The sequence below is a fragment of the Pogoniulus pusillus genome, chromosome 5 (genome assembly GCF_015220805.1).
Source record: "Pogoniulus pusillus isolate bPogPus1 chromosome 5, bPogPus1.pri, whole genome shotgun sequence".
NCBI classification, from domain to species: domain Eukaryota; kingdom Metazoa; phylum Chordata; class Aves; order Piciformes; family Lybiidae; genus Pogoniulus; species Pogoniulus pusillus.
Genome location: NC_087268.1, coordinates 37,402,412 through 37,425,055, shown reverse-complemented (window position 1 = coordinate 37,425,055; position 22,644 = coordinate 37,402,412). Strand labels below are relative to the sequence as shown.

General features: G+C 38.1%; 1 protein-coding gene across 2 annotated transcripts in view; it reads left to right on the top strand.

Moving 5' to 3' along the window:
- Positions 1-22,644, top strand: part of TPP2 (tripeptidyl peptidase 2) — a 53,257-nt gene that overhangs the window by 5,326 nt on the left and 25,287 nt on the right. For both annotated transcript variants that reach the window (XM_064143798.1, XM_064143797.1), the window contains exons 2-19: positions 414-542; positions 1,606-1,701; positions 2,106-2,210; positions 2,833-2,957; positions 4,653-4,816; positions 6,827-6,981; positions 7,985-8,061; positions 8,556-8,683; positions 9,086-9,185; positions 11,898-12,046; positions 12,172-12,287; positions 13,947-14,115; positions 15,223-15,380; positions 16,667-16,743; positions 17,689-17,795; positions 18,549-18,703; positions 19,718-19,834; positions 21,343-21,443. In XM_064143798.1, the coding sequence (XP_063999868.1) occupies positions 414-542; positions 1,606-1,701; positions 2,106-2,210; positions 2,833-2,957; positions 4,653-4,816; positions 6,827-6,981; positions 7,985-8,061; positions 8,556-8,683; positions 9,086-9,185; positions 11,898-12,046; positions 12,172-12,287; positions 13,947-14,115; positions 15,223-15,380; positions 16,667-16,743; positions 17,689-17,795; positions 18,549-18,703; positions 19,718-19,834; positions 21,343-21,443 (2,228 nt within the window). The remainder of the gene's footprint in view (positions 1-413; positions 543-1,605; positions 1,702-2,105; positions 2,211-2,832; positions 2,958-4,652; positions 4,817-6,826; positions 6,982-7,984; positions 8,062-8,555; positions 8,684-9,085; positions 9,186-11,897; positions 12,047-12,171; positions 12,288-13,946; positions 14,116-15,222; positions 15,381-16,666; positions 16,744-17,688; positions 17,796-18,548; positions 18,704-19,717; positions 19,835-21,342; positions 21,444-22,644) is intronic.

Genomic DNA, 22,644 nt, shown 5'->3' with positions numbered 1-22,644 from the left:
GTGGGCAGCCTGTTCCGGTGTTTCACCACCCTCAATGTAAAAAAATTCTTCCTTACATCTGTTATAAATCTGTCTCTTAGTTTAAAACCATTTCTCCTTGTCCTGTCACAATGGACCCTGCTAAAAAACATGCCCCCATCCTTCCTAGAAACCCCCTTTAAGTATTGAAAGGGCACAGTAAGGTCCCTCTGCAGCCTTTTCTTCTTCAGGTTGAAGAACCTCAACTTCCTTAGCCTTCATAGGAGAGGTGATCTGTCCCTCTGATCTCGTACTAGTTTTCAGGCTTTGTCTTTCAGTTAAAAGTTGGATGTTTAAGTGAGTTATTTGATGTTTTAATAAAAATGAAACATACTTGTTTCTATGCTAAAAGATACTCAACTGCATTTTCAGGTTTTCTGTGCTCATATTTTCAGATTACAACTGATGGGAAACCCAAGATAGTTGATATAATTGACACAACAGGCAGCGGTGATGTAACTACATGTACCATTGTAGAACCTAAAGATGGAGAAATTACTGGTCTTTCTGGAAGAACTTTAAAGGTATTTAGTGGTACAGATGCACCACTGCACATCTGTCTTTATTTCATTTATTTTGCTGCAGTACTTGTTTCCTTTTAGCCAGATCTTATCTGGAGCTAATAGTACATTTGTTCACCTCCACACGAGTTGCTTGATATTTCTTCTTTTCATATGTCTATATTGAATGTTCTTTGTAGCTGAAAGGGGTTGTGCACGGTTTTGTCAGTGGCTTTGTAATAATTATTACTCAAATGAGTATCTGTTACACTTCTGGAAGTCAGATAAAGAAAACATGCTAACATGCTTTAAAATAGCAGACACAGTTCTGATTAAAAGTGTTAGTACTTTCCACATTTGTGTAAAGGACAAGAATCTTATTGAACTTGTGGCAAATTATTCTAGAGACTGAAAAATTTGGGAGGACTTAATTGTGGATTTGCTGCATTCTCACTACAAATAGTAAAGATGATTGTAGAGATCTTGGCTATAGAACGTCTGGTGCTGTTGATATGTTCTTCATAGAGTGCTTGGGTTGATGGGGTAATAATAGTGATCCTTGGATCTTTACATGTTATCAGCTTCTGAATTTCGCACTGAATATCATTGCAAAGGTGAACCTGTTGCTTTGTTTCGCTGTTGTTACTATGAATATTGGATGTGATGAGAGCGTAAAACTGTAGCAAGATAGAAAATTAGATATTCAGATGTTTGTCATGACCTTTAATCCTAGCAACCCTTCATGCTAGAGTACTTCTTCTCATACATAGTGCTGTCATTTTCACAGATCTTTACCCAGTGAAGTCACTGGTGGGGCTATATGTTTTTAGATTAGAGTATCAGGACAACTGATACTTAAATGTATTCAGTTATACAGTCACATGAATTGATTCTCATTCCATTGGAACTCTTCAAATTGTCATGTCATGTTGTTGAAACTCATTGTAATAGTTGCTGTCATAGAGACAGGAAATCAAATGACCAATATTTGTGAGTCTGTTCCACTAAGCTCTCTTACACAGTACTGATGTTGGTAGTTTATTTTTTTTTACACTGTTCACCTGTTTCTAAATTTACTTTTCTGTAGATTCCATCAAACTGGGTAAATCCTTCAGGCAGATATCACATTGGCATAAAAAATGGGTATGATATCTACCCTAAAGCTCTTAAGGAGAGGATTCAGGTAAGTAATTACATTTTGCTTCTGGCGTATGGTCCTATTTCACTGTTAGAATAATAATTTTTTTTTAGGAAACTACAGTCTGTAATTTCCTAATACATATAGGCTGCTGTCCAGTACTTGAGTAGTATTCTTTAACTGCATTTTGTTTAGCTTTGAGATAATTAATTTCTCAGTGACTTTTTTTTCAGAACAGCAGAAGGTGACCTGGTGGTTCTCAAAGTGGTCTGCCGAGGCATAAAATCTAGAAGTTATTGATAGTAATTTATCAATTGTTACACAGGGAAAAAACAATTTAACTTTTTTAGTCATTTTCTCAAGTTGGAGTTTTAAAATTATTGTTTAAGTCTTCAAAATTTAACATAAATATTTGTTAATATATTGAGGTGCCTGGTTTTATTTTACAGAAAGAACGCAAGGAAAAGCTCTGGGATCCAGTTCACAGACTGGCTCTAGCAGAGGCCTGTAGGAAACAAGAAGAATTTGATGCTGCTCATAGCTCTCCCTCCCAGGTTTGTATAAGTCTAAATAAATTTGTAAACTCGTTTGCTGCAGTTAGTTACCGGTTGAGAGGATTAAAATGTTCTATTAGATGGATGAAGGAAAAAATTGATTGTTTTGGCAAATAACTTCCTATCATATGTTCTCATGATTTAAAGTCTTTATATGGATGGTTGTTTGCTTTGCTCACTGTTGTCAACTATGAAAAGAGTATTACTTCAGATAGTTTGTGGTACGTTTTTAGCAAGTCTTAATTTTAATTTAACATGATCTTTTGAAGAAATTGGAATGGGCTGCCCAGGGAGGTGGATTCACCATCTGTGGAGGTGTTCAAGAAAAGACTTAGTGCCATGGTCTAGTTGACTGCATAGGGCTGGGTGATAGGTTGGACTCGGTGATCTTGGAGGTCTCTTCCAACCTGGTTGATTCTATGAAATTGTTATACATTATAGGTGAAAAATTAATAATATGCTTTCAAAGACAAACAAAATTCCAGGTGTTTGTGGGTCCTAGCATAGTCATCAATAATCTAAGTAGTAATGGAGCACATGTGACATGACAGAGGAATATAGGATTACCTATCTTTTAATAATTTTTTATATACTCCTAACGGTGTTTTTATTGCATTATTAGGTAAATAAGCTAATGAAGGAAGAGCTTCAGAATCAGGTAGAGCTGTTGAATTCTTTTGAGAAAAAATACAGTGATCCTGGCCCAGTATATGATTGTCTGGTATGGAATGACGGTGAGACCTGGAGGTAAATGCCTAAACTTGTTTCAGATGTCTTGTCTGATGCATAAAGCAACAGCTGGCATTGATGACTGGGTTAACTTTTAAATGTGCCATCTTTATGTAGGTCTTAAGTATTGTCTGCTTTAGTCCTGCTGTGTTATTTGAGTTTATTGACAAAGATCCAGTCATAAAGATACATAAAATGAGTTTTTGTTGAAGACATAAATTAATATAAATTGCAAACCTGTGAAATTTTCCTTTGAGGCAGAGTAAAATTGCTTTAAGTATCTGTGATAGGAAGGAAAAAAACAGCCCGCTATAAAAGTGAAGTCTTTGCACAAACTTCATAATGTAATATGGCACTTTCTTGGCTGATAATATGCATCATAGGAAACAGTAGGTAAGACTTGAAATGTTTGTGTGCCAGCACCAAATGACTAGCTCTAGTAATATTTCTTCCTTAAAGAAATTGCCTGAGTTTCCACATGCTTGCTTTCCAAAGACAGATTTATTTGTAATTTCTCAATATAATGGTGTCACAGAGGCAGGGGATTAATGTGGCTGATTCAGAAATTATAAAAATAGAATTATTTTATTTTCCTGAAAACTCCACCCCTAAATTCTATACAAAAAAAGTTTAGATTTATTTACAGATTCTAATTCAACGGGGAATTCTTCAGAGGATGTTATGGACAAATTCAGAGATTTAGGAAGTCAGGAAATGAAAAGGGCTAAGCTATAAACACAGCTTTACCCCACTATCAGTCAGGCTGAGCAGAGAATTAAGGAAACAGCAGGTTTTACTCACAAAGGTGAAATAGATATTTGGTGATGATTCCTTGCTGGATTACTCTGCTGCTTGGCTGCCTTCTGAAGCTGTAAACAATATCCAGTAGTCTGGATCCACACAACAGAAGCCCAGGGTGAGTGAAAGAGCCACCAAACTCAGAAATGGCTTGGCACACAGCTTCCACAAGACAGGGATTTGTCTCCCCAGACCCTAGCAGCCAGAAAGTTGACTGCTTTATGGTCCAAGAGTAGCCATGTCCAGGTGCTGCCCTTAGAAGTTGCCAAGCTTGCAAATTTGCACAGAATCGTGCAAAAGCGGGGAGAACCATCCAGAGGCAGAGGTGGTGTAAAACTGGGAGCCATGTAAAAAGGTAGGAGCTGTCCAAAAGGAGGACAGTCCAAAACAGGAACTCTGTCATGTCAGGAACCTGTCCTTTTGAGAGCTCCATCAAAGTGGGACCTCTTTCAAGGGAGGAACCACCTTGCACCTTCTCTCTTTGCTCTATTCATACTTTTCTAGGCAAAGTGTCCATTTGCCTTTTTATACTGGGCATGAAAAGTCAGCCAGCAACCCAATTCCCAGCATGGGTTTCCACACAGGTCAGTACATGTGTGGAAAGGTGCATTTTGCTGTTTCCCCTTCAAGCCTGCAGGGCGGTGGTGGGAAAGCAGTTTTCCCACTGCTGTTTCCTCCCCACTCAGATCCACAGGGTGGGGGGCAAAGAAAGGAATTTGGAGTACTCTGGAACAATGGTGCTAAATTCTAAGATCTCTAAGTGTAGACAGCCAAGCCTTAAAATACCAACTTAAGTGAAAAACCATAAAGACAGAATCAGACTCCTGGAAACTTTTGGTGCTCTGCTGGAGGGGGGATTAGAGGGATAACTGCAAGTTTACTGCTGCTCAAACATTGGCCTTTTTTTGTCAACAGAGCCTGCATAGATACAAGTGAGAATGGTGACTTAACTAGCTGTACAGTGCTGAGAACCTATAAAGAAGCTCAGGAATATGGATCTTTTGGAACATCTGAGATGTTGAATTATTCTGTGAATATATATGATGATGGGAACCTTCTTTCTATTGTCACAAGTGGAGGTAAGTAAAAGTAATCTTAAGAAAATTTTGCTGCTGAGTAGATGACATGTAAAGCAACAATTTTTGTACTGAGTCTTGATTCTGATACTTGAGATAGCTCAAGTTAGCTGTCTTAATAGTGTACATTACTATGACAGTCAAGATCGGTATTTAGATTTCCCGAACTGAACCTGTAATTACATCTTGTTACCAAACTTGCTTCCATTTTGGTCTGAAGTACTGTCAACTTGGTGTTTATATGCATCTATACTTAGAATGTGTATATATGATATTATTTCAGATATTCATGCATCTTAAAGTCTAAAATAAAAATTACTTTTTTGTTTCTTAAGTGGGGGGGTGATTAATTTTTAGTTGCTGTCTTTTTTGCTAGTATAATTTAAGAATCTTAAACATCCATGAGCAAAAGAGATATTAATCTTCCTTTTGTTTTATCCAAACTTAGTTGTGATGGCAGGTGTCACTGTAGCTGCAGCTCCACCATCATGTGTATTCTTTATATAATCATGTCTTGTTTCTGAAGTGTCCTGAGTGGTTAAGGTGATAAAGATACATTCGATTAGAAAAATGTTCTTAATATTTTCCTGAAACTATTCCATATCAGTAGAACTCAAGAAGCAGTTTGTATTTTTAAATCAATGGTAATTTTTTTGGAGAGATTATTTCTTTGTACTTCTGTGCTGCTTTACTTCTAACTTTTTTATTAATCTTCTCACTGAGTCATCTCAGGTATAATTTTCATAGCTTTGGGAAGTGTTGAGCCTAAGTAACTTCTGTAAGTGGAACTAAGTTAATACTTTCTTTCTGTCTGCTGCCTTCTTTCTCCTCTCAAAGATTTTTTTTTTTTTATTTTGAAGATTGCTGCTGTTTGCTGACTTTTAACTTAGTAGAATTCAACATTTATTACGTGGTTTGAACTCTGGGCTCATTTTATATAATCAAATAATCATTTAGATTAGAAAAACTTTGAGATCCTAGTCAAACTATTAACATCACACTGCCATGTCCACAACTAAACCATGTCCCTAGATGCCACATATTTTTAAATGCATCCAAGGAGAGTGACTCAACCTCTTACCTGAGTAGCCCATCCAAGTGCTGGACAAACCTGGTGAAGATTTTTATTCCTAATATCCAATGTAAATGTCATTTGGAACTTGAGGCCATTTCCGCTTGTATCACTTTTTGCTTGGGAGAACAGACAAGCACCCACTTTGCTACAACCTTCTTTCAGGTAACAATATGTATTGATCTCTATTCAGAAAGCAATAAGGTGTTCCCCAAGCCTCCTATACCCCAGACTCCAGTTTGTTCATCTAATACTCATAGGACTTGCTCTCTCGACCCTTCAGCAGCTTTGTTGCCCTTTTGTCAACTCAACATCCTTCTTGTAGTGAGGGATCCAGAACTGAAAACAGTTCTGCAGCCTCATTGGTGCTGAGTGCAGGGAAACAATTTCCTTAGTCCTGCTGGCCACACAACTCTGGAATGCCAGGGTGCTGTTGGCCTCCTTGGCCACTTGAGCATGCTCCCAGCTCATACTCGGCTGGCTGTCAACTAGCATTCCCAGGTCCTTTGTCCTCTAGGCAGTCTTGCAGCCATTCTTTCCCAGTCCTGTAGTATTGCACAGGGTGGTTGTGACCAAAGTGCAGGACTTGGCACTGGATCTTGTTGAACCTCATACTGTTTGCCTCTGCTCATTTATCCAGCCTGTCCACGACCCTCTGTAGAGTCATCCTACCTTCAGGTAGATCAATGTTCCCTCACAACTTGGTGTCATCTGCAAACTTACTAACAGCACATGCAATCCCCTTGTCCAGATTATCGATAAAGGTATTAAACAGAACTGGCCCCAGTGCTGTACTCTGGGGAACACCAGTTGTGACTGGCCACCAACTGGATGTGTATACTTGTAGATCAATATGTGAAAGTTAATTGAACCATAGTGTTTTAAATTGGTATAAATGAAATGCACTAAATGTACAGTGATACATCTTTTCATTTGCTTAGGAGCTCATGGAACACATGTGGCTAGCATTGCTGCTGGATACTTTCCAGAAGAACCGGAACGAAATGGTGTGGCTCCTGGAGCTCAGATTCTTGCAATCAAGATTGGTGATACAAGATTAAGTACAATGGAAACTGGCACTGGTCTGATAAGAGCTGTAGGTATTTCACTGAATAAACGATCTCATTAGTATGACTTAATTGTAGACTACTGTGGAACCCTTTCTCCTCTACTTACTCAGAGGCTGTGTTTTTTCTGATTCTACAATGTTTCCAAGGGGAAAAAACCTAATACCACCACCTCAAAAAAAAAAGTCCAAACCAAAAGTGACTCAACTAAAACCAAATACAATTTATTTTAAAATACATCTTAAGAATAATGCTTTACTACAAAACAAGACCTCTGTTGCACAGAGAGCTCACAGTGTTTTTCAGGCTGATGGAGTTGCAATGTGTCAGTCTGGATCAACACATAGGTCAAGTTATTTGTATGTGTATTTAAAGTTTATTATGCTGTGTTGTAACTTTTTTTATAGCCACTTAGATAACTCTAAAATACATAAATTTAGAATGGAGATTAGTATCTACCTGTGTTACTGAATTAGTTTTAGCTGTATTTCTTAAGACAGAAGAAAATACTTTGTAATGATCAGATGAAAGGCCTGGAACCTTTCTCATATACTAAGTTGATGAGGGAAAAATTTACCAAGAGGAGGAACTGAAAATAGAAAAATGTTTGTGGTCCATAGAATATCTTGCTGTAGCACCATGAAGGCATATGACATTTTTGACTTTCTGGAATTAAACCAAACTGCTCAGGAAAGGATACTTCTGTTACTGAGAACAAATATTTGAGACGACGTTAATGATGTCTGCAGTTTCCTCTTAGGGAAATGTCTTAATTTCTTTCTGTGTTCCACTTTGTAATGAGACTGTTCAAGGAGTGGTTTTTTTTTCAATTCTGTTTGTTCACTGGGAAAATACCACTAAAATAATTTCATTTACTTTGGTAAGTTACTTTCTTTTGTAGAGTCAGAAGACATTTATCCTTTTTTTCTTAGATGTGTGGCAGATCAGTTTAAGCAGATGCTTTTTTGCCATTCTTTAAGTGACTTGTTCTGTGCCTGGTATGTATTTTGGCTTTTATTTTTACTTTATTAGATGATAGAAGCAATAAAATACAAGTGTGATCTTGTCAACTATAGCTATGGAGAGGCAACACATTGGCCAAATTCTGGGTGAGTATTGCTGTGGTTAATATAAAATATTTTAATATCACAGAAGTGGAATTATACTCGTTGAACTTTGTGTAAGGGAACTGTTGGTAAGAATAAATTATTTAGGCCCAAATGGTTCATATATGTTGAACTGGAGCAGTTTACAATTTCAACTTCCAAAGTTCAGAAGCTAAGTAAACTTCAAAGTGATACTGGTTTATAGTATAAATAATATTCTGTAATATTTTTTTTGTTATGGAAGTGATAAAGAAAAAACACCCACAGTGAAGACCTAATATTGATACATAACTGTTACTACTTTTACAACTAAAAGCTTTCTGGTTTTGTTTGCGGTTAGCTTCTGTACTGGAACCGCCTCTTCAACGTGTGGGAAGTAGGCTGCAGTTGTGACTTCCTTTCTGTTTGGTCATGGAGATTCTACTAGAAATAGGAATTTTGTCCTGTGGGAAGAAATAAATATTGTTGATTAAATTATTCTTTTTTTGTTGCATCAGGAGAATTTGTGAAGTAATTAACGAAGCAGTATGGAAGCACAACGTAATTTATGTTTCGAGTGCAGGAAATAATGGCCCTTGCCTTTCTACAGTAGGATGTCCAGGTGGAACTACATCTAGTGTAATAGGTAAAAAAATTCCTTTGAAAAAGAATTTTTACAGTATTCAGTGTCTGTTTTTTCAAACTTGATTCATATTTGAGATCACCAGCTGATTACCAAACTAAATAAAACACAAAACTAAAGCTAAACAAAATCCAGTAAATATAAAAAGGGAATTAATTCTATTCCAATTCAATAAAAATGAAGCTTTGAATTTTACATATGACCATCAGCATTGTTACTGTATAGCATGCTGCTTTTACACTTGCTTTGTAAAAATATCTGGATGTAATGTGATGGAAAAGGTAATTTCCATTTTTAAATGTCAAGTAAAAATGAATCTCTCTGATTTTTAGACACAGAAATGTTTTATTTTGGCTTGTAATAAAAATTACCTCTAAATATAAAATGCTTGTACATTTTATGCAGGTGTTGGTGCCTATGTGTCACCTGACATGATGGTTGCTGAATACTCATTAAGAGAGAAACTGCCAGCAAATCAGTATACGTGGTCATCCAGAGGGCCTAGGTAGGTTCTTCTAAAAGAACAAACTCATTACTGTGGAGTTCAGGATATGTAATTAAAAACCTAAAAATTGGTCATTAATAGCAGAAGTATTTCTTAGCCATGGAATGAGCATAGATAGCCTGCTGTTCTTGGAAGGCATCTATATGTTGGGCTCTGGAACTCCTGTGAGAAGACCACTGAACCTTGGCACAGTCATGGAATCGTAGAATGAACCAGGTTGGAAGAGACCTCCAAGATCATCCAGTCCAACCTAGCACCCAGCCCTAGCCAGTCAACTAGACCATGGCACCAAGTGCCTCATCCAGTCTTTTCTTGAAGACCTCCAGGGACGGTGACTCCACCACCTCCCTGGGCAGCCCATTCCAATGGGAAATCACTCTCTCTGTGAAGAACTCCCTCCTGACATCCAGCCTAGACCTACCCCGGCACAACTTGAGACTGTGTCCCCTTGTTCTATTGCTGCTTGCCTGGGAGAAGAGACCAACCCCAACCTGGCTACAATGTCCTTTCAGGTAGTTGTAGACAGTAATAAGATCACCCCTGAGCCTCCTCCAGGCTAAACACCCCCAGCTCCCTCAGCCTCTCCTCACAGGGTTTGTGTTCCAGGCCCCTCACCAGCTTTGTTGCCCTTCTCTGGACACGCTCCAGCACCTCAACACCTTTCTTGAGTTGAGTGGCCCAGAACTGGACACAGTACTCAAGGTGTGGCCAGACCAGTGCTGAGTACAGGGGAAGAATAACCTCCCTTGTCCTACTGGCCACACTGTTCCTGATGCAGGCCAGGATGCCATTGGCTCTCTTGGCCACCTGGGCACACTGCTGCCTCATCTTCAGCCTACTATCTATCAGTACGCCCAGGTCCCTTTCCTCCTGGCTGCTCTCCAGCCACTCTGTCCCCAGCCTGTAGTGCTGCTTGGGGTTGTTGTGGGCAAAGTGCAGAACCCTGCACTTGGCCTTGTTAAATCTGTGTGTTTTGAGAAAGTGTGTCCGATGAGCGCAAACCTCTTCAGAGATGAGGAAGTTGTTTGGATATTTGTTTTTCCTGGAATGTATTTTTTTAAGATGATTTTTTCTGTAGTATTAATTTCAGCTAGTGTGGTGAAGTTAACTGCATTTGGCAGTGTTGAGGGTTAAAAGAAATAATACTGCTGCAGAGGTGGTACTTCTTGGTTCAGCAATGTTGCTGTGGTGGCACAACTTACTGAAGGGTTTTGCCAGAGTGCAGTAGAGGTGTGAATGCCTAACGTTGTAGAAACTTTATTTCCAAGATCTCTTAAAAGATAACTTAGGGACAGTGGAAGCTTCAGGTTTTTGTTTCATGTCACAGAAGCATTTGACAGTAATGTAGTAGGCAAAAGAAGAAAAAGAGTCTCTTAATTCTTACCTGTGTTTAGTCTTCAGAATTGCTCTTGTAAGTTGTGGAGTTACTGTGTGATGTCTTCTGTATTTTAGCTCATGATAGTACTGGGTGAAGGAAAACAAATGGTTTGAGAGTGGTCCTTGGTTAATTTGTTGGTTGCATAGCAAATGCTTCTTTGTTAGCATTGGTCTTTAAAGTTAAGCTGTCATGGTGTTGGTATATTTTGAGGCCTTCAGCAGAGGAAGGGAGAAGGGTTTGTTTGTAATTAAAACTGGTACACTTACACAAATATATAGGAGCTACATTGAGTGCTTTGTCACTTTGCATTGTGAAATAGTTAGAATGAGCATTTGTCAGATGAAAGGCTCAAGTCTGGCCAAAGGAGGGTTGTTTTTTTTTGCGTAGGGTGTGAGGTGCAGCTGACTGAAGGATTCCTAAAGCTTTGCTCGAGCCAGGTTGGAGTAGAGGAGCAGTCTGTCTCAGTGAGCAGTGATGGCTTTCAGGCAGATACATGATGCACTGTTTGGCCAGAGGTGTCATGATATAGAACCTGTTGTTTATATAGGACTGTCATAAAATTATGTCAAAATGTTGCACTACAGTATCTTAGTGAGAGTACTCTGATTTGAGACAGATTTTAGACACACGAATCTGTTAGCATGAAGTATAAAATCCTGAAGTACTCCGTTTCTCCAGAAAACTTAGTAGCTCAGACACAGAGCTATTAAGGAATGGTTAAGGGACACTTAATCAGTACAATATTTGTCCAGAGCAATGAAGATGGAGTCTATCTGATCCATACAGCTGAAAACCAGTTGCTTTAATTGTGTGATAGTTACTCCATTAACTAAATATGCTTGGGCAAGAAAGAAAGGTGACTTAGGCCCAGCTGATCCTGACCCACTGCTTGACATTGATCTTTTTTACTGTCTTTTCCCTGTGCTCTTGTTGTCACAGATTCTGTATTGTAATTCTGAATTTGAACTGGTAGTGAAATGGCAATAGGCAAAATTGGAAATCTCACTCTTTTTTTTCTAATTTAAAAAAAAAGGGTCATGTAGAGCATCAATTAATGTACTGAAATGTTTAATAAGTTTGTGTGTGTTTTCTAATTTAAATCCCAGAAGATATTATACTGACTAAACTGAAGCCTGGTGAACAGTTTTGAGGGATGACCCAATGAGATTTTGATATTTTTAATTACTACTTAGTGGCATGGGTTTTCTTGGATTTAATGGATTTACTGTGACTGTTCATACTAGTGAATGTTCACTAAAGCTAAAATTATGTTTTGAAATGTATGGAAAAGCAGGGGAAAAAAAAAGCTTTCAACCATTGTGTTTTAACTGTAGCACTGATGGAGCCCTTGGAGTAAGTATAAGTGCCCCAGGAGGTGCTATTGCTTCTGTTCCAAACTGGACTTTGAGAGGAACACAACTCATGAACGGCACATCCATGTCTTCTCCCAATGCATGTGGAGGCATTGCATTAGTATTGTCAGGTAATGTGCTATAATGCTTAATATATATGCACACAGCTTAAAAGAGATGGGGTAGTTTTTCCTCTTAAAAGTGTTATAACTTTCAAAATTTTTGTCTCCAGTAATACCCTTATTTTTAATTTCAGGACTCAAAGCTAATGATATTCATTACACTGTTCATTCTGTCAGAAGAGCTTTAGAAAATACTGCAGTGAAAGCTGAAAACATAGAAGTATTTGCACAAGGACATGGTATTATTCAGGTATTTACTAGGGAAAAATCCAACATAATAACTAAGTGGAAAACTAAATCACAGAAAAAGCAGCTTTCTAGATGAGCTCACTTGGTTTGCACCCATGCTACTTGCTTCTCTGGTCTGGTTGAGGGAGAAGGGAAGGTAGTGGGAGGGGAGGAGGAATGAGACTGTTCTTTCAGTTTCTGCATGCAGTTACTGTAGAGTATTTGTCAAATAGACACATTCTTAGACTGATCTGAAAAGCATGTGGACATAAGTGGAATGTGGGTATTTTATCACTCTTGTGGGTTTGGATGCCTAAACTTTGTTCTAATGTCTAAATACGTGTTTATGCTATTGTTAGAGCTGAACTTGTTCTGTGCAGACAGAAGTTGGAGCTGTAAGTTCTGGGCAGCAATAATGCAGAGATACCCACGCTGCTTCACAAAGCAGTGTAGCTGCAATTGTCTGGTGACTTTGCTCTAGGCCTGCAATGGAAATTCTGAGTGTTCATTGTGTCTCTGAGCCTTTAAGTACTTTGGAAATGTGTGACATGATCTTTTGTGTGATGAAGATGGCAAATAACAGTCTCCCTATGTGTAATCTTAGATTTTTAAAGAGCTGTTGATTTTTTTTTTTACCGACGTGCACTCCCATCTTATCTAAATAGAGGTACTGAGATCTTGCTCTAATGCTTTAAGATGGCAGATATTAAATGCTTAGCTCTAGTAGTTAATACCTGCTAAATACATCTGTACCACTGGGTTTAATATACAGAGAAGCTTAACTGATTACAGGCTATAAGGATAGGTTAAACTGCTGAGATGGCATGAGCTGCCCAAGCTAATTAAAATTCTGTAGACATTTTCCAGCAGCAGCCCTATCAAAAAACCCAACAACAACAAAACACACAACACCCCCCCCCCCACCCCCAAAAACCTCAAAAGCACATTGCTATTGAAAAGTACAAAGCATCAGTCATACCCTACAATTTAGTCATCTGTAATAAAAGCATGCATTAAATGTGATTAAGACTGATCTGAGTCTGTTGTATGTCTCATTGTTTCAAAGGACAATGCCTAGTCTCTGCTGGAGAAGGTAGCTCACTGAAATAGAAAAGAATGCAAGACTATTTTGAGTCAGTAGAATAGAAAGTGAGATAGAAGGGTGTCCTTAAAAAGAACACGTCACTGAAGTTTATGATGACAGCTCGTTTATTTAAATTCACATCCGGAGTTCATGATCTCATTCTCTTACTTCATCATTATATAAAACTTGCACAGGTATTGGATGTTGCTATGTCTCTTTTGAATTGCTCAAATTTGTATAAAATATTTCAATGCTTAACATAGTGTTGGTCCACATGTGACAGTACACTTAAGTTAATGTATTAGGTCTAGGCCTTTGAAGCCAAATTTTTGTTCTCCATGTTTTTGACAGATTTATTACAAAGGAGAGTGGAGGCTTGGGGATTTTAAGGGACTTTCTGTGCCCTGTGTGGTTATTACAGATGGAAAGAAAAAGTTGCCTCATTTTCTGTACCAATTATCACGAAAGGTGCAATTGGTGTAGCTCAGATACCATAAGTTTGTTGCTGTACTTGCTGAATGCTTCATATTGAAGATAATACCAACAAATTACTATTAAGTTGAAATTTGTTAATTTAGAATGTGCTCTTTCTAACAGGTTGATAAAGCCTATGACTACCTCATCCAGAATTCATCATTCACAAGTAACATAGGCTTTACAGTTACTGTCGGCAGCAACCGTGGAATCTACCTCAGAGATCCTGTCCAGATAGCTGCACCTTCTGATCATGGGGTTGGCATAGAACCTGTCTTTCCTGAGAATACAGGTAGGAAAGAGCTTTAGCCTGCAGTGGGGAGCAAGGAAACAAGCTGTGATCTTTAAACGAAAAAGCTATAATAATTAAGACTGATAGGAATATGTACTGTAAAAGCACTAGATTTCATAGTGAATGACTGCATGCAGCTAACCACTTTTTCAGTTGTAACCTCAAGATTTTTAACTCTAACTCTTCTGTCTGTTGTGGGATTTTGTTGCTTCATGTATCCTCTCACTGTAAAGAGGATCTCTCTTTGCTGTGAAGAAATGTAAAATGAAGTTGTGGGGCTAAGGAAAAAGGTGGAAGAAAAAAAATCAAATATTTATAGTGTTTCATGAAATTGTAAGACTTTAAGGGTAACTTGTGCAAATCAAATAAGGTTTTATGTTTTTTCTTCATTAACTGTTTTGCCCTGCTTTATTAAATACAAAATCGAACTCACTGAGAAAATGAATTGAGTTAAAAAGTATGGATTGGTCCCTGTGAGAGCTTGTTACTGTGATTAACTCCTTTCATAAAATCAGTGTTTTCAAGAACATTTGTCATGTGACAGAGGTGAGCTTATCAAGGGGAATACAGAGTATGAATGAGCCCCTAGCCAATTGGTTCTGCTTACATTTTATTGATGTGTACAGCTGAGGGAGATGGGGTTATTCAACCTGGAGAAGAGGAGGCTCAGGGGAGACCGCATTGCTCTCTACAACTACCTGAAAGGAGGTTGTAGCCAGGCAGGGGTTAGTCTCTTCTCCCATGCACCCAGTGACAGAACAAGGGGACACAGTCTCAAACTGCACCAGGTCAGGTTTAGGCTGGACATTCGGAAGAAGGTCTTCGTGCAAAGAGTGATTACCCATTGGAATGGGCTGCCCAGGGAGGTGGAGTCATCATCCCTGGAGGTGTTTAAAAGGAGGCTGGATGAGGCAAGTAGTGCCATGGTTTAGTTAGTTAGAAGGGTTAGGTGATAGGTTGGACTCGACTCAATGATCTTAGAGGTCTTTTCCAACCTTGTTAATTCTGTGATTTAGTGTGGTTTTAATAGCAAATACTCTATCATAGTGGAATGTAAGCACATTTTTGTTGTTGATTTGGGTTTTAAAACAAATTATTTCTTGACAGAAAACACCGAAAGAATCTCTCTCCAGCTTCACTTAGCTTTAACTTCCAATGCTCCATGGGTCCAGTGTCCTAGTCATTTAGAGCTTATGAACCAGTGTCGGCATATAAATATTCGTGTGGATCCACGTGGCCTGAGAGAAGGACTGCATTATACAGAGGTACTGAAGTTTCAGTGTTCTATGTAAGACTGTGTACTCTTTTCTTTTCATGTGGTCTCTGTCAATATTCATAAAAGTAAAATTGGGGAACGAAAAGCTTTGTCTTGTACAGACATGCCATGCCATTTTGCTGTACAGGCTCAGTTATAGTTACACTTTACGCTGTTGTATAGCACTTGCCAGTGGGACTTTGATTATCTGTTCAAAAGCATCTAGAAATTTGAAACCAAATAAATAAAGTGGGCTTTTTTTCTTTATATATATTGTAACTTTTAACTATCTGTCTCAGCCCTGTATTATTATTACTGAGGACAGAGATTTGTGCATTTATGAGGTCATAAATGAGGCATTTCTGTTTTTTATGGTGGCCTAGCTTTTGCGGTGTTGCCATACAGCCTTACATAGTCTCAAGATTTTGCTTTACCGTGAAGAGGTGCTTGGGTATATAGAACTTAGCTCTACCTCATCCCATTTTGGAAGGCAAAGGAGAAAAACGTGTGGTAGTTGCTGCATAAGTCAGAAGCATTTTTCTGATTTTGGGTGGCTATGTCAAAATTTAGGCAGGCTTAATAGAGGAGCTGTTAAATTTCTTGTTTACTCTTTTGACCATCTGTTCTTGCTCATGCAATAAAAACATCTTCATCCCTCTCAATCCTCATCTCAAACCTTATATTAACATGGAAATGTTTCCATTGTGCTGTAGTTGATCATAATGAAGGTGGTATCAGCTTGCTTTTTAGAAGTGACTTGCTTAAGAGTTGCAAGTCTTCTATGGTACCATTGAGAGCATGCTAGCAAAATGATGATGGAACAAATTTTCAGAGGGAGTTTTTAAAGCTTGGCCATCAAAAGCATGGTAAATTGAACTGTATTTTCTCAAACAGCCTTGGAAAACAAGGATCAAAATGTTTTAATACAGCAAAAATGGATTAAAAAATATAATGGTGTGGGAGAAATTCTGAGCCAAATTCTATACTAGGCTGAGCTTTTGATATAAGGCCTGTCAGATGTGAGTTGAAAGCTTCTGGGGAAAGACTGTAATGAGCCTAAGTGTGAAAAAAATTACTGCTTTGGGTTTTTTCTTGGTTGGTGTTGCTGCTTTACTATATCTAGGGTAACAGTGGTCAAATAAAGATTGTGGTTGGGGGTGGGTTGTGTGTTTCAGTTTTTTTACTTCTTCAGTGATAACTATAAAGATAAAAATACTCTGCAACTAGTTTAAATTTAGTCTTCTATAATGTCATCTCAACCAAAGATTTTTAAGTGGCTGTATTTTGTTTTGTTAGGTGTGTGGATATGATATAGCAATGCCTAATGCAGGCCCTCTGTTCAGAGTTCCAATAACTGTTGTTATACCAACAAGGTCAGTAAATTTTATCCACAGGCTTTAATCGGTGTTCTTTCAGCTCAATTTTCTCTACTAATATCTTGTCATTATTTCACCATCTTCTTGCCCTGGGAGTTTTTGAACTTGTTACTATGATAAGGGAATGGACATCTGAAAATACATACCTTATAGCAGTGCCTTTTTTTGTTTCCTGGCTACCAGGACAAAAGCTACAGTGTTGTGTTAGGCTTAGCCACAGTGGCAGCAATGTCTTGGTCCCTCGTGGACACAAATGACTTCTGGCTAGCTGACCCCAGTGTTGGTGAGTCTTATTGTTTTTATTTGCATTCATGGACTACAGTACATAAAGGTAGGAGGCATTATTTGGCAGGTAAACATTGGGGTAGGCTTCCCTCATGACTTTGAATACTAATTCTCTAAAGTTGCTCTATTGTGCCCAACATTTATTTAAAGATCCAGCTTCAGTGATCTTGATGGGAAAGAGGATTAAACTTATTCAGTGGATAATCACAGAAACATTCCAGTTGGAAAAGACCCCCAGCATCATCAAGTCCAGCCATTATCCCTACTCTACAAAGTTCACCCTGAAACCATATCCTCAAGCAAATCTGCCCTGAGGGGGAGAAAACTCATTTGTAGAAATGTTACTTCTTAAATACCTTACCTTTTCAGTGAAAAGTTGCTCTGCCAGCAAAACCAGGTCCACTGGAAACCACAATTCTTTGATATTTATGTTAAAAGAACAGTAACTTTGGAGGGGCAGAGAAGGTGTCCGCATCATGCAGTGATGCCGATGCTTTAATACTTTTAGATACAGTGTGTTGTCAGATTCTGTAGCAGTAGGAATTAGATAATTGATGTTGAGGAGTACATATCTGAATTTTAAAATACTTTTTTGGAAATAAAAGAAAGATTCACAGATTATTTGATTTCTGCTTGTGTTTTCTCTTTGATATACAGAGTAGATGAATCGTCAAGCTATGACTTGACATACACGGATGTTCATTTCAAACCTGGTCAGATCCGAAGGCATTTTATTGATGTTCCACAGGGAGCTACATGGGCTGGTAATGAAAATGACCACATTTAAGTAAAGTTGCATCTGTCATACTTGATGAAATTGTTTTGAATTAGTTTTTGAGTTCTGCCTGAATAAGAACTGAAGGATTTGACCCATTCATATGTAAAATACTTATTTGATTTTTAAGGTCTTGGATGAGTTATTTTGAGTTATTCCATGGACTCGGGTATAATAGAATCCCGATTCCCAGTCCTAGAAACCAGAAAATGTGATCTGAAGTGTTTGCCCATAACTGGAGGATTATGCTGTGTTTATGGAAAAGTATTACTGTGTGAAGTTTGCCTAGTTTTTAAGATATGTGAATGTAGGATTGAAAGGTGTCTTGACTGAAGAAAATGTGATTTTAACAGGCAAGTACTTCATAATTCTGCAAGGAGGAGAAAAATGGATTATTTTCCTTGTCTTCATGTGGAGGATTGCTAAGTCCTTTCAGAAATCTTTCATTCAAACTGAAGTTAGTGATATGACTCTTTAATTTGAAATTAAGCAGCAAACTGTCCCAATTATACATTTATACTACTGGATTATTTTTTACTGTTTAGTTCAGTCATGTTTCTCTGATTTTCCTTAATCTGAAAGGGTCTTTGTAAATAACAGATACAAACATTATTCATATATGGAGCCACTTGAACAAGTAATTATAAATTACCTGTGAAACTTCTTCAGGTGAACCTCTGCTTTGCTTCTAAAATTTTTGGATCTTGAAACTAAATTTACTTTTCTTTTTTCTTTATTATAGAAGTGACAGTATGTTCATGTTCAGCTGATGTGACTGCCAAGTTTGTGCTTCATGCTGTTCAGCTCGTGAAACAAAAGGCGTATAGAAGTCATGAGTTCTACAAATTTTCATCCTTACCAGAAAAAGGATCAGTGACTGAAGCATTCCCTGTCTTAGTAAGTCATGTTGGAGTGGTGTGAGAGAAGAGAGAGAAAAATGATTTATCAGTGTAGTGTAGGAGAACTCACTCCATTGTTGTCTTTTTCTCCAAAAGAAATCATATGGTTGGTACAGCACAGAATACATTTAGTTTACAGTTTTGAAAAGATCTCTTACAACTTGCTAGGGTTTTTTAATTCCTTCAGTAATCTGAGTTTAGTATGTGCCTGGTTTGTCTTGTTTGAAGGAGAGGAAAGGACCATGTAATATTTAAAAGCTTTCTCTATAAGCTATATCCCTGGTACTCTTTCTTTAAAGGCATCTTTGTGTTGTTGGAGCTATCTTGTGTTTTCTGTGCCACATATGATGTCTTATTTGGTACTGTCTAAACTTACACAGTTGAAGTACTTGTCCAGTTCTGGGCCCTTCAATTCAAGAGAGATGTTGGGGTGCTGGAACGTGTCCAGAGAAGGGTGACGAAGCTGGTGAAAGGCCTGGAACACAAAACCTATGAGGAGAGATGAGGGAGCTGGGGTTGTTTAGCTTGGAGAAGAGGAGTCTTAGGGGGGACCTCATTGCTGTCTACAACTACCTGAAGGGAAGTTGTAGCCATGTGGGGGTTGGTCTCTTCTGCCAGGCAACCAGCAACAGAACAAGGGGATGCAGTCTCCAAACTATGCCAGTGCAGGTTTAGGCTGAATGCTAGGAGGAAGTTCTTCCCAGAGAGAGTGATTTCCCACTGGAATGGGCTTCCCAGGGAGGTGGTGGAGTCACCATCCCTGGAGGTGTTCAAGCAAAGCCTGGATGAGGCACTTAGTGCCATGGTCTAGTTGACTGGCTAGGGCTGGGTGCTAGGTTGGACTGGATGATCTTGGAGGCCTCTTCCCATCTGGTTGATTCTATGATAAGTTAACAGGAAATAAAATGCTCTGCCTTTGATCTGTACTGCATTTTTATTGTCTTGGGGGAGGCTGGGTTGAAGATAAGAGGAAGATGGAAGCTTGAGTCTAACTTTGTGCTTTTATACACAGGCTGGAAAAACTATTGAATTTTGTGTTGCTCGGTGGTGGGCAAGCCTAAGCGATGTTAGCATTAATTACACTATTTCTTTTCATGGTGTTCTTTGTGCTACTCCTCAACTAAATATGGTGAGTTTCCCAAAGTGTGCTGTTGGTTTTTTTTAATTACTCTGAATACCTATGTTATCTCAGAATAAAAAAACCTTTTCTTCAATATTGTCTGTACTTAGATTAAAAGTAACTTTATACATAAGATGTTCATGTTTCCTTTAGGTAAATAGGAGTTGTGCTACAGAAATGCCTATTACCATATGATTTTTTTTCCATGTGTCTTTGTTATAAATCAGTAGGAAAAAAACCAGGGGGAGAAAGGCCAACACCTATAGAAAGCATGCTAAAGGCTGAAATTGTAACTCTACTTACACTAGGAAGTGTTGATGTGAACAAACTTTTCTGGGACCACATTTTTTGAACTTGGATATCTAGACTACACTTGCTAAAAGACAATACTCTGGATACCATATTGAGAATCAAATGTCCTTAAAAATATTCTATTCAGCATTTCATTGAGATGTGCTGATTTGCTCTAGATTTGTTGCTTAGGACAGTTGAAGGCACAGGAGTGAGCAGTGTAATGATTTCTATGGCTCTGTAATGCTAGAGGACTGAAATGGTTGCTTAAAATACAGTAATATTTACCATACATTGTCTTGCTTCTGTGTTCTTTGCTATCCTATGCAACCTGGCTTGTCTTGACGTAGCTCTCAGGGACCTCTCCTGGAGGAGGCAAAGATAGCAATACCTACATGAAGTTAGCGCCGTACTAGTTTATCCTGGGTCCTTCATTCTTTTTTTCAGCTAAAGGACAGAGCAAATCATAGCTGTCCCATGGGTGAATGTGGATGTTTTTAGACTCCTAAATGCTGGAAAAAAGAAACAAGTGCACTATACTAAGGCACCAGGTGTTGAACCGGTGAAGAAAAAGAGAGAGAGCTGGTGGTGGTGTGCAGAGCAGCTCCTTTCATCTGTCAGGATTACATCAACTTAACAATGGAGAGTTAAAAATGAGAGAATACAAAGAGGTTTTGCCCATCCTTCTTGAGCACCTCTAACTTCTTATAAATTAATATTAATAGTGCTGATATGCTGGCGACTTTATCACAGGATAAAGCTGGAAAGAACATATTTCAAATAATTTTGGCTATCACTAGGCTATGTATGTAGTGTTTTTTTAATCATAAAGATAAATTATTCTGTAATAATCCTAAGCAAAGGCATCGTAAAATACTTGGTTTAAGATTCTAGATGAATAATACTTGTGTTTATTGAACTACATGTTTGAATGAAATTGTCACCAATTCACAAACAAAAACTGACTCTGTGCCTGGTACAGTTCTGTATGAAGTACTTTAAGGTGAAGGGAAGTATGCATAAGACTTTAGCTCTGATTTTTGGTTTTGCATGTCCCAGTTGTTGTAAAACAGATAAACTTGTGATGATTTCAGACTCAAGCACTATTGCTTCCTATAGATAAATGCAGCTTGCAATGTCATTGTATTTCTGAGGGATGTACCAGATGGTCAACATCCGGTGCTGTAAGTGCACAGAAGCATAACTGTTATGTACTCTTCCTTCAGCATGCTTCAGAAGGCATTGTACGATTTGATGTCCAGTCCCTGTTGAAGTATGAAGATATTGCTCCATGCATAAATCTGAAAAGCTGGGTTCAAACACTCAGGTAGAGTTTCTGGTGAACTGTGGTGGAATTTATTCATGTGTAGTTGAAACAATAACAAGTTAGCAGTGAAATTTCAAACAGTAACTATGTTCTTGTCAAAATTTAAGTACGGTTTGGAAATATCAATAAAACTTCTTAGCATTCTCTTTCTTGGTTCCATTTAACTGCAATGGAATTTGAGAATTACAGTACATTTTCCATATGAACCATTTGCCTTAACCTACTTGAAATAAAACAATGGAACAAACAAAAAAATGGGCAAAACCCCCATAATAAAAATATAACAAATAAAGAAGATATGACTTCCAAGAGAGACACTTAGAGCTAAAAGGCACTTTGATATTTGAAGAATCAAATCATAGTTATTTGGTACTACTGATTGAATAGGTTGGTGGTTCTTTAGTAGCTGCTGCAGATCCTGACCAGTTTTTATCTGGCAAGACTCTCTTCTCTTGATTGGAAGTTTCTTTTGTAGGATCTGGTGCAAAATTGTGTGGAAAGTCACATTTATCTTCTTATCAGTTTAACACATGCTTATATGGAGGAAAAAAATTGTTATCAAATTACTAACTAGTGCAACAATTACTCAAGTTGGTCACTTGAGGAGGAAAAGGAAATGGCATACAGTTCAAGCAGTACTTTTAAGAGTTGGCCTTGACAATTTTGCAGTGGTCAGTAATACAGAGTTTTCCATTATTTGGGCCTCTCATTGGAGACCTTGCGGTCTGTCTGATACTTTTGGATACTTGTAACTGGAATTTATGTTGCCAGAAGTTTGTCTAATTAACATGCTACCGTGTTACATGCTGAGATACCTGATTTGATATGGCTTAAGCAAGGAAGTAGTCTCCTAAAGTATCTTTGCCTTGTTCTTGATTTATAAAATGGAGATGCTGTTATCTCTATAATAATTGGAGGCACTTGTGTAACAGTAAAAGAACAGCAGTTAACTAATAAATATTCATATATGTAAATTAAGGCATAAATAGTGTCTCTTGAAATAATGAGTCATAACAAAGGGGAAAAAAATTACTGAGTGACTTCTCATTTGTTCTCTTAAGTTTCAAATGCCTGGAGATGGAATGAGTCTTGGGGATGCCTGTCATGTGTTGTATTAATTGATTCTTAAGTCTTCTGTTAACAGTCTATCCAGTGTCTGCCACTTGGGTGAAATGAAGTTGTGATCTGAGCCAGCACAAAA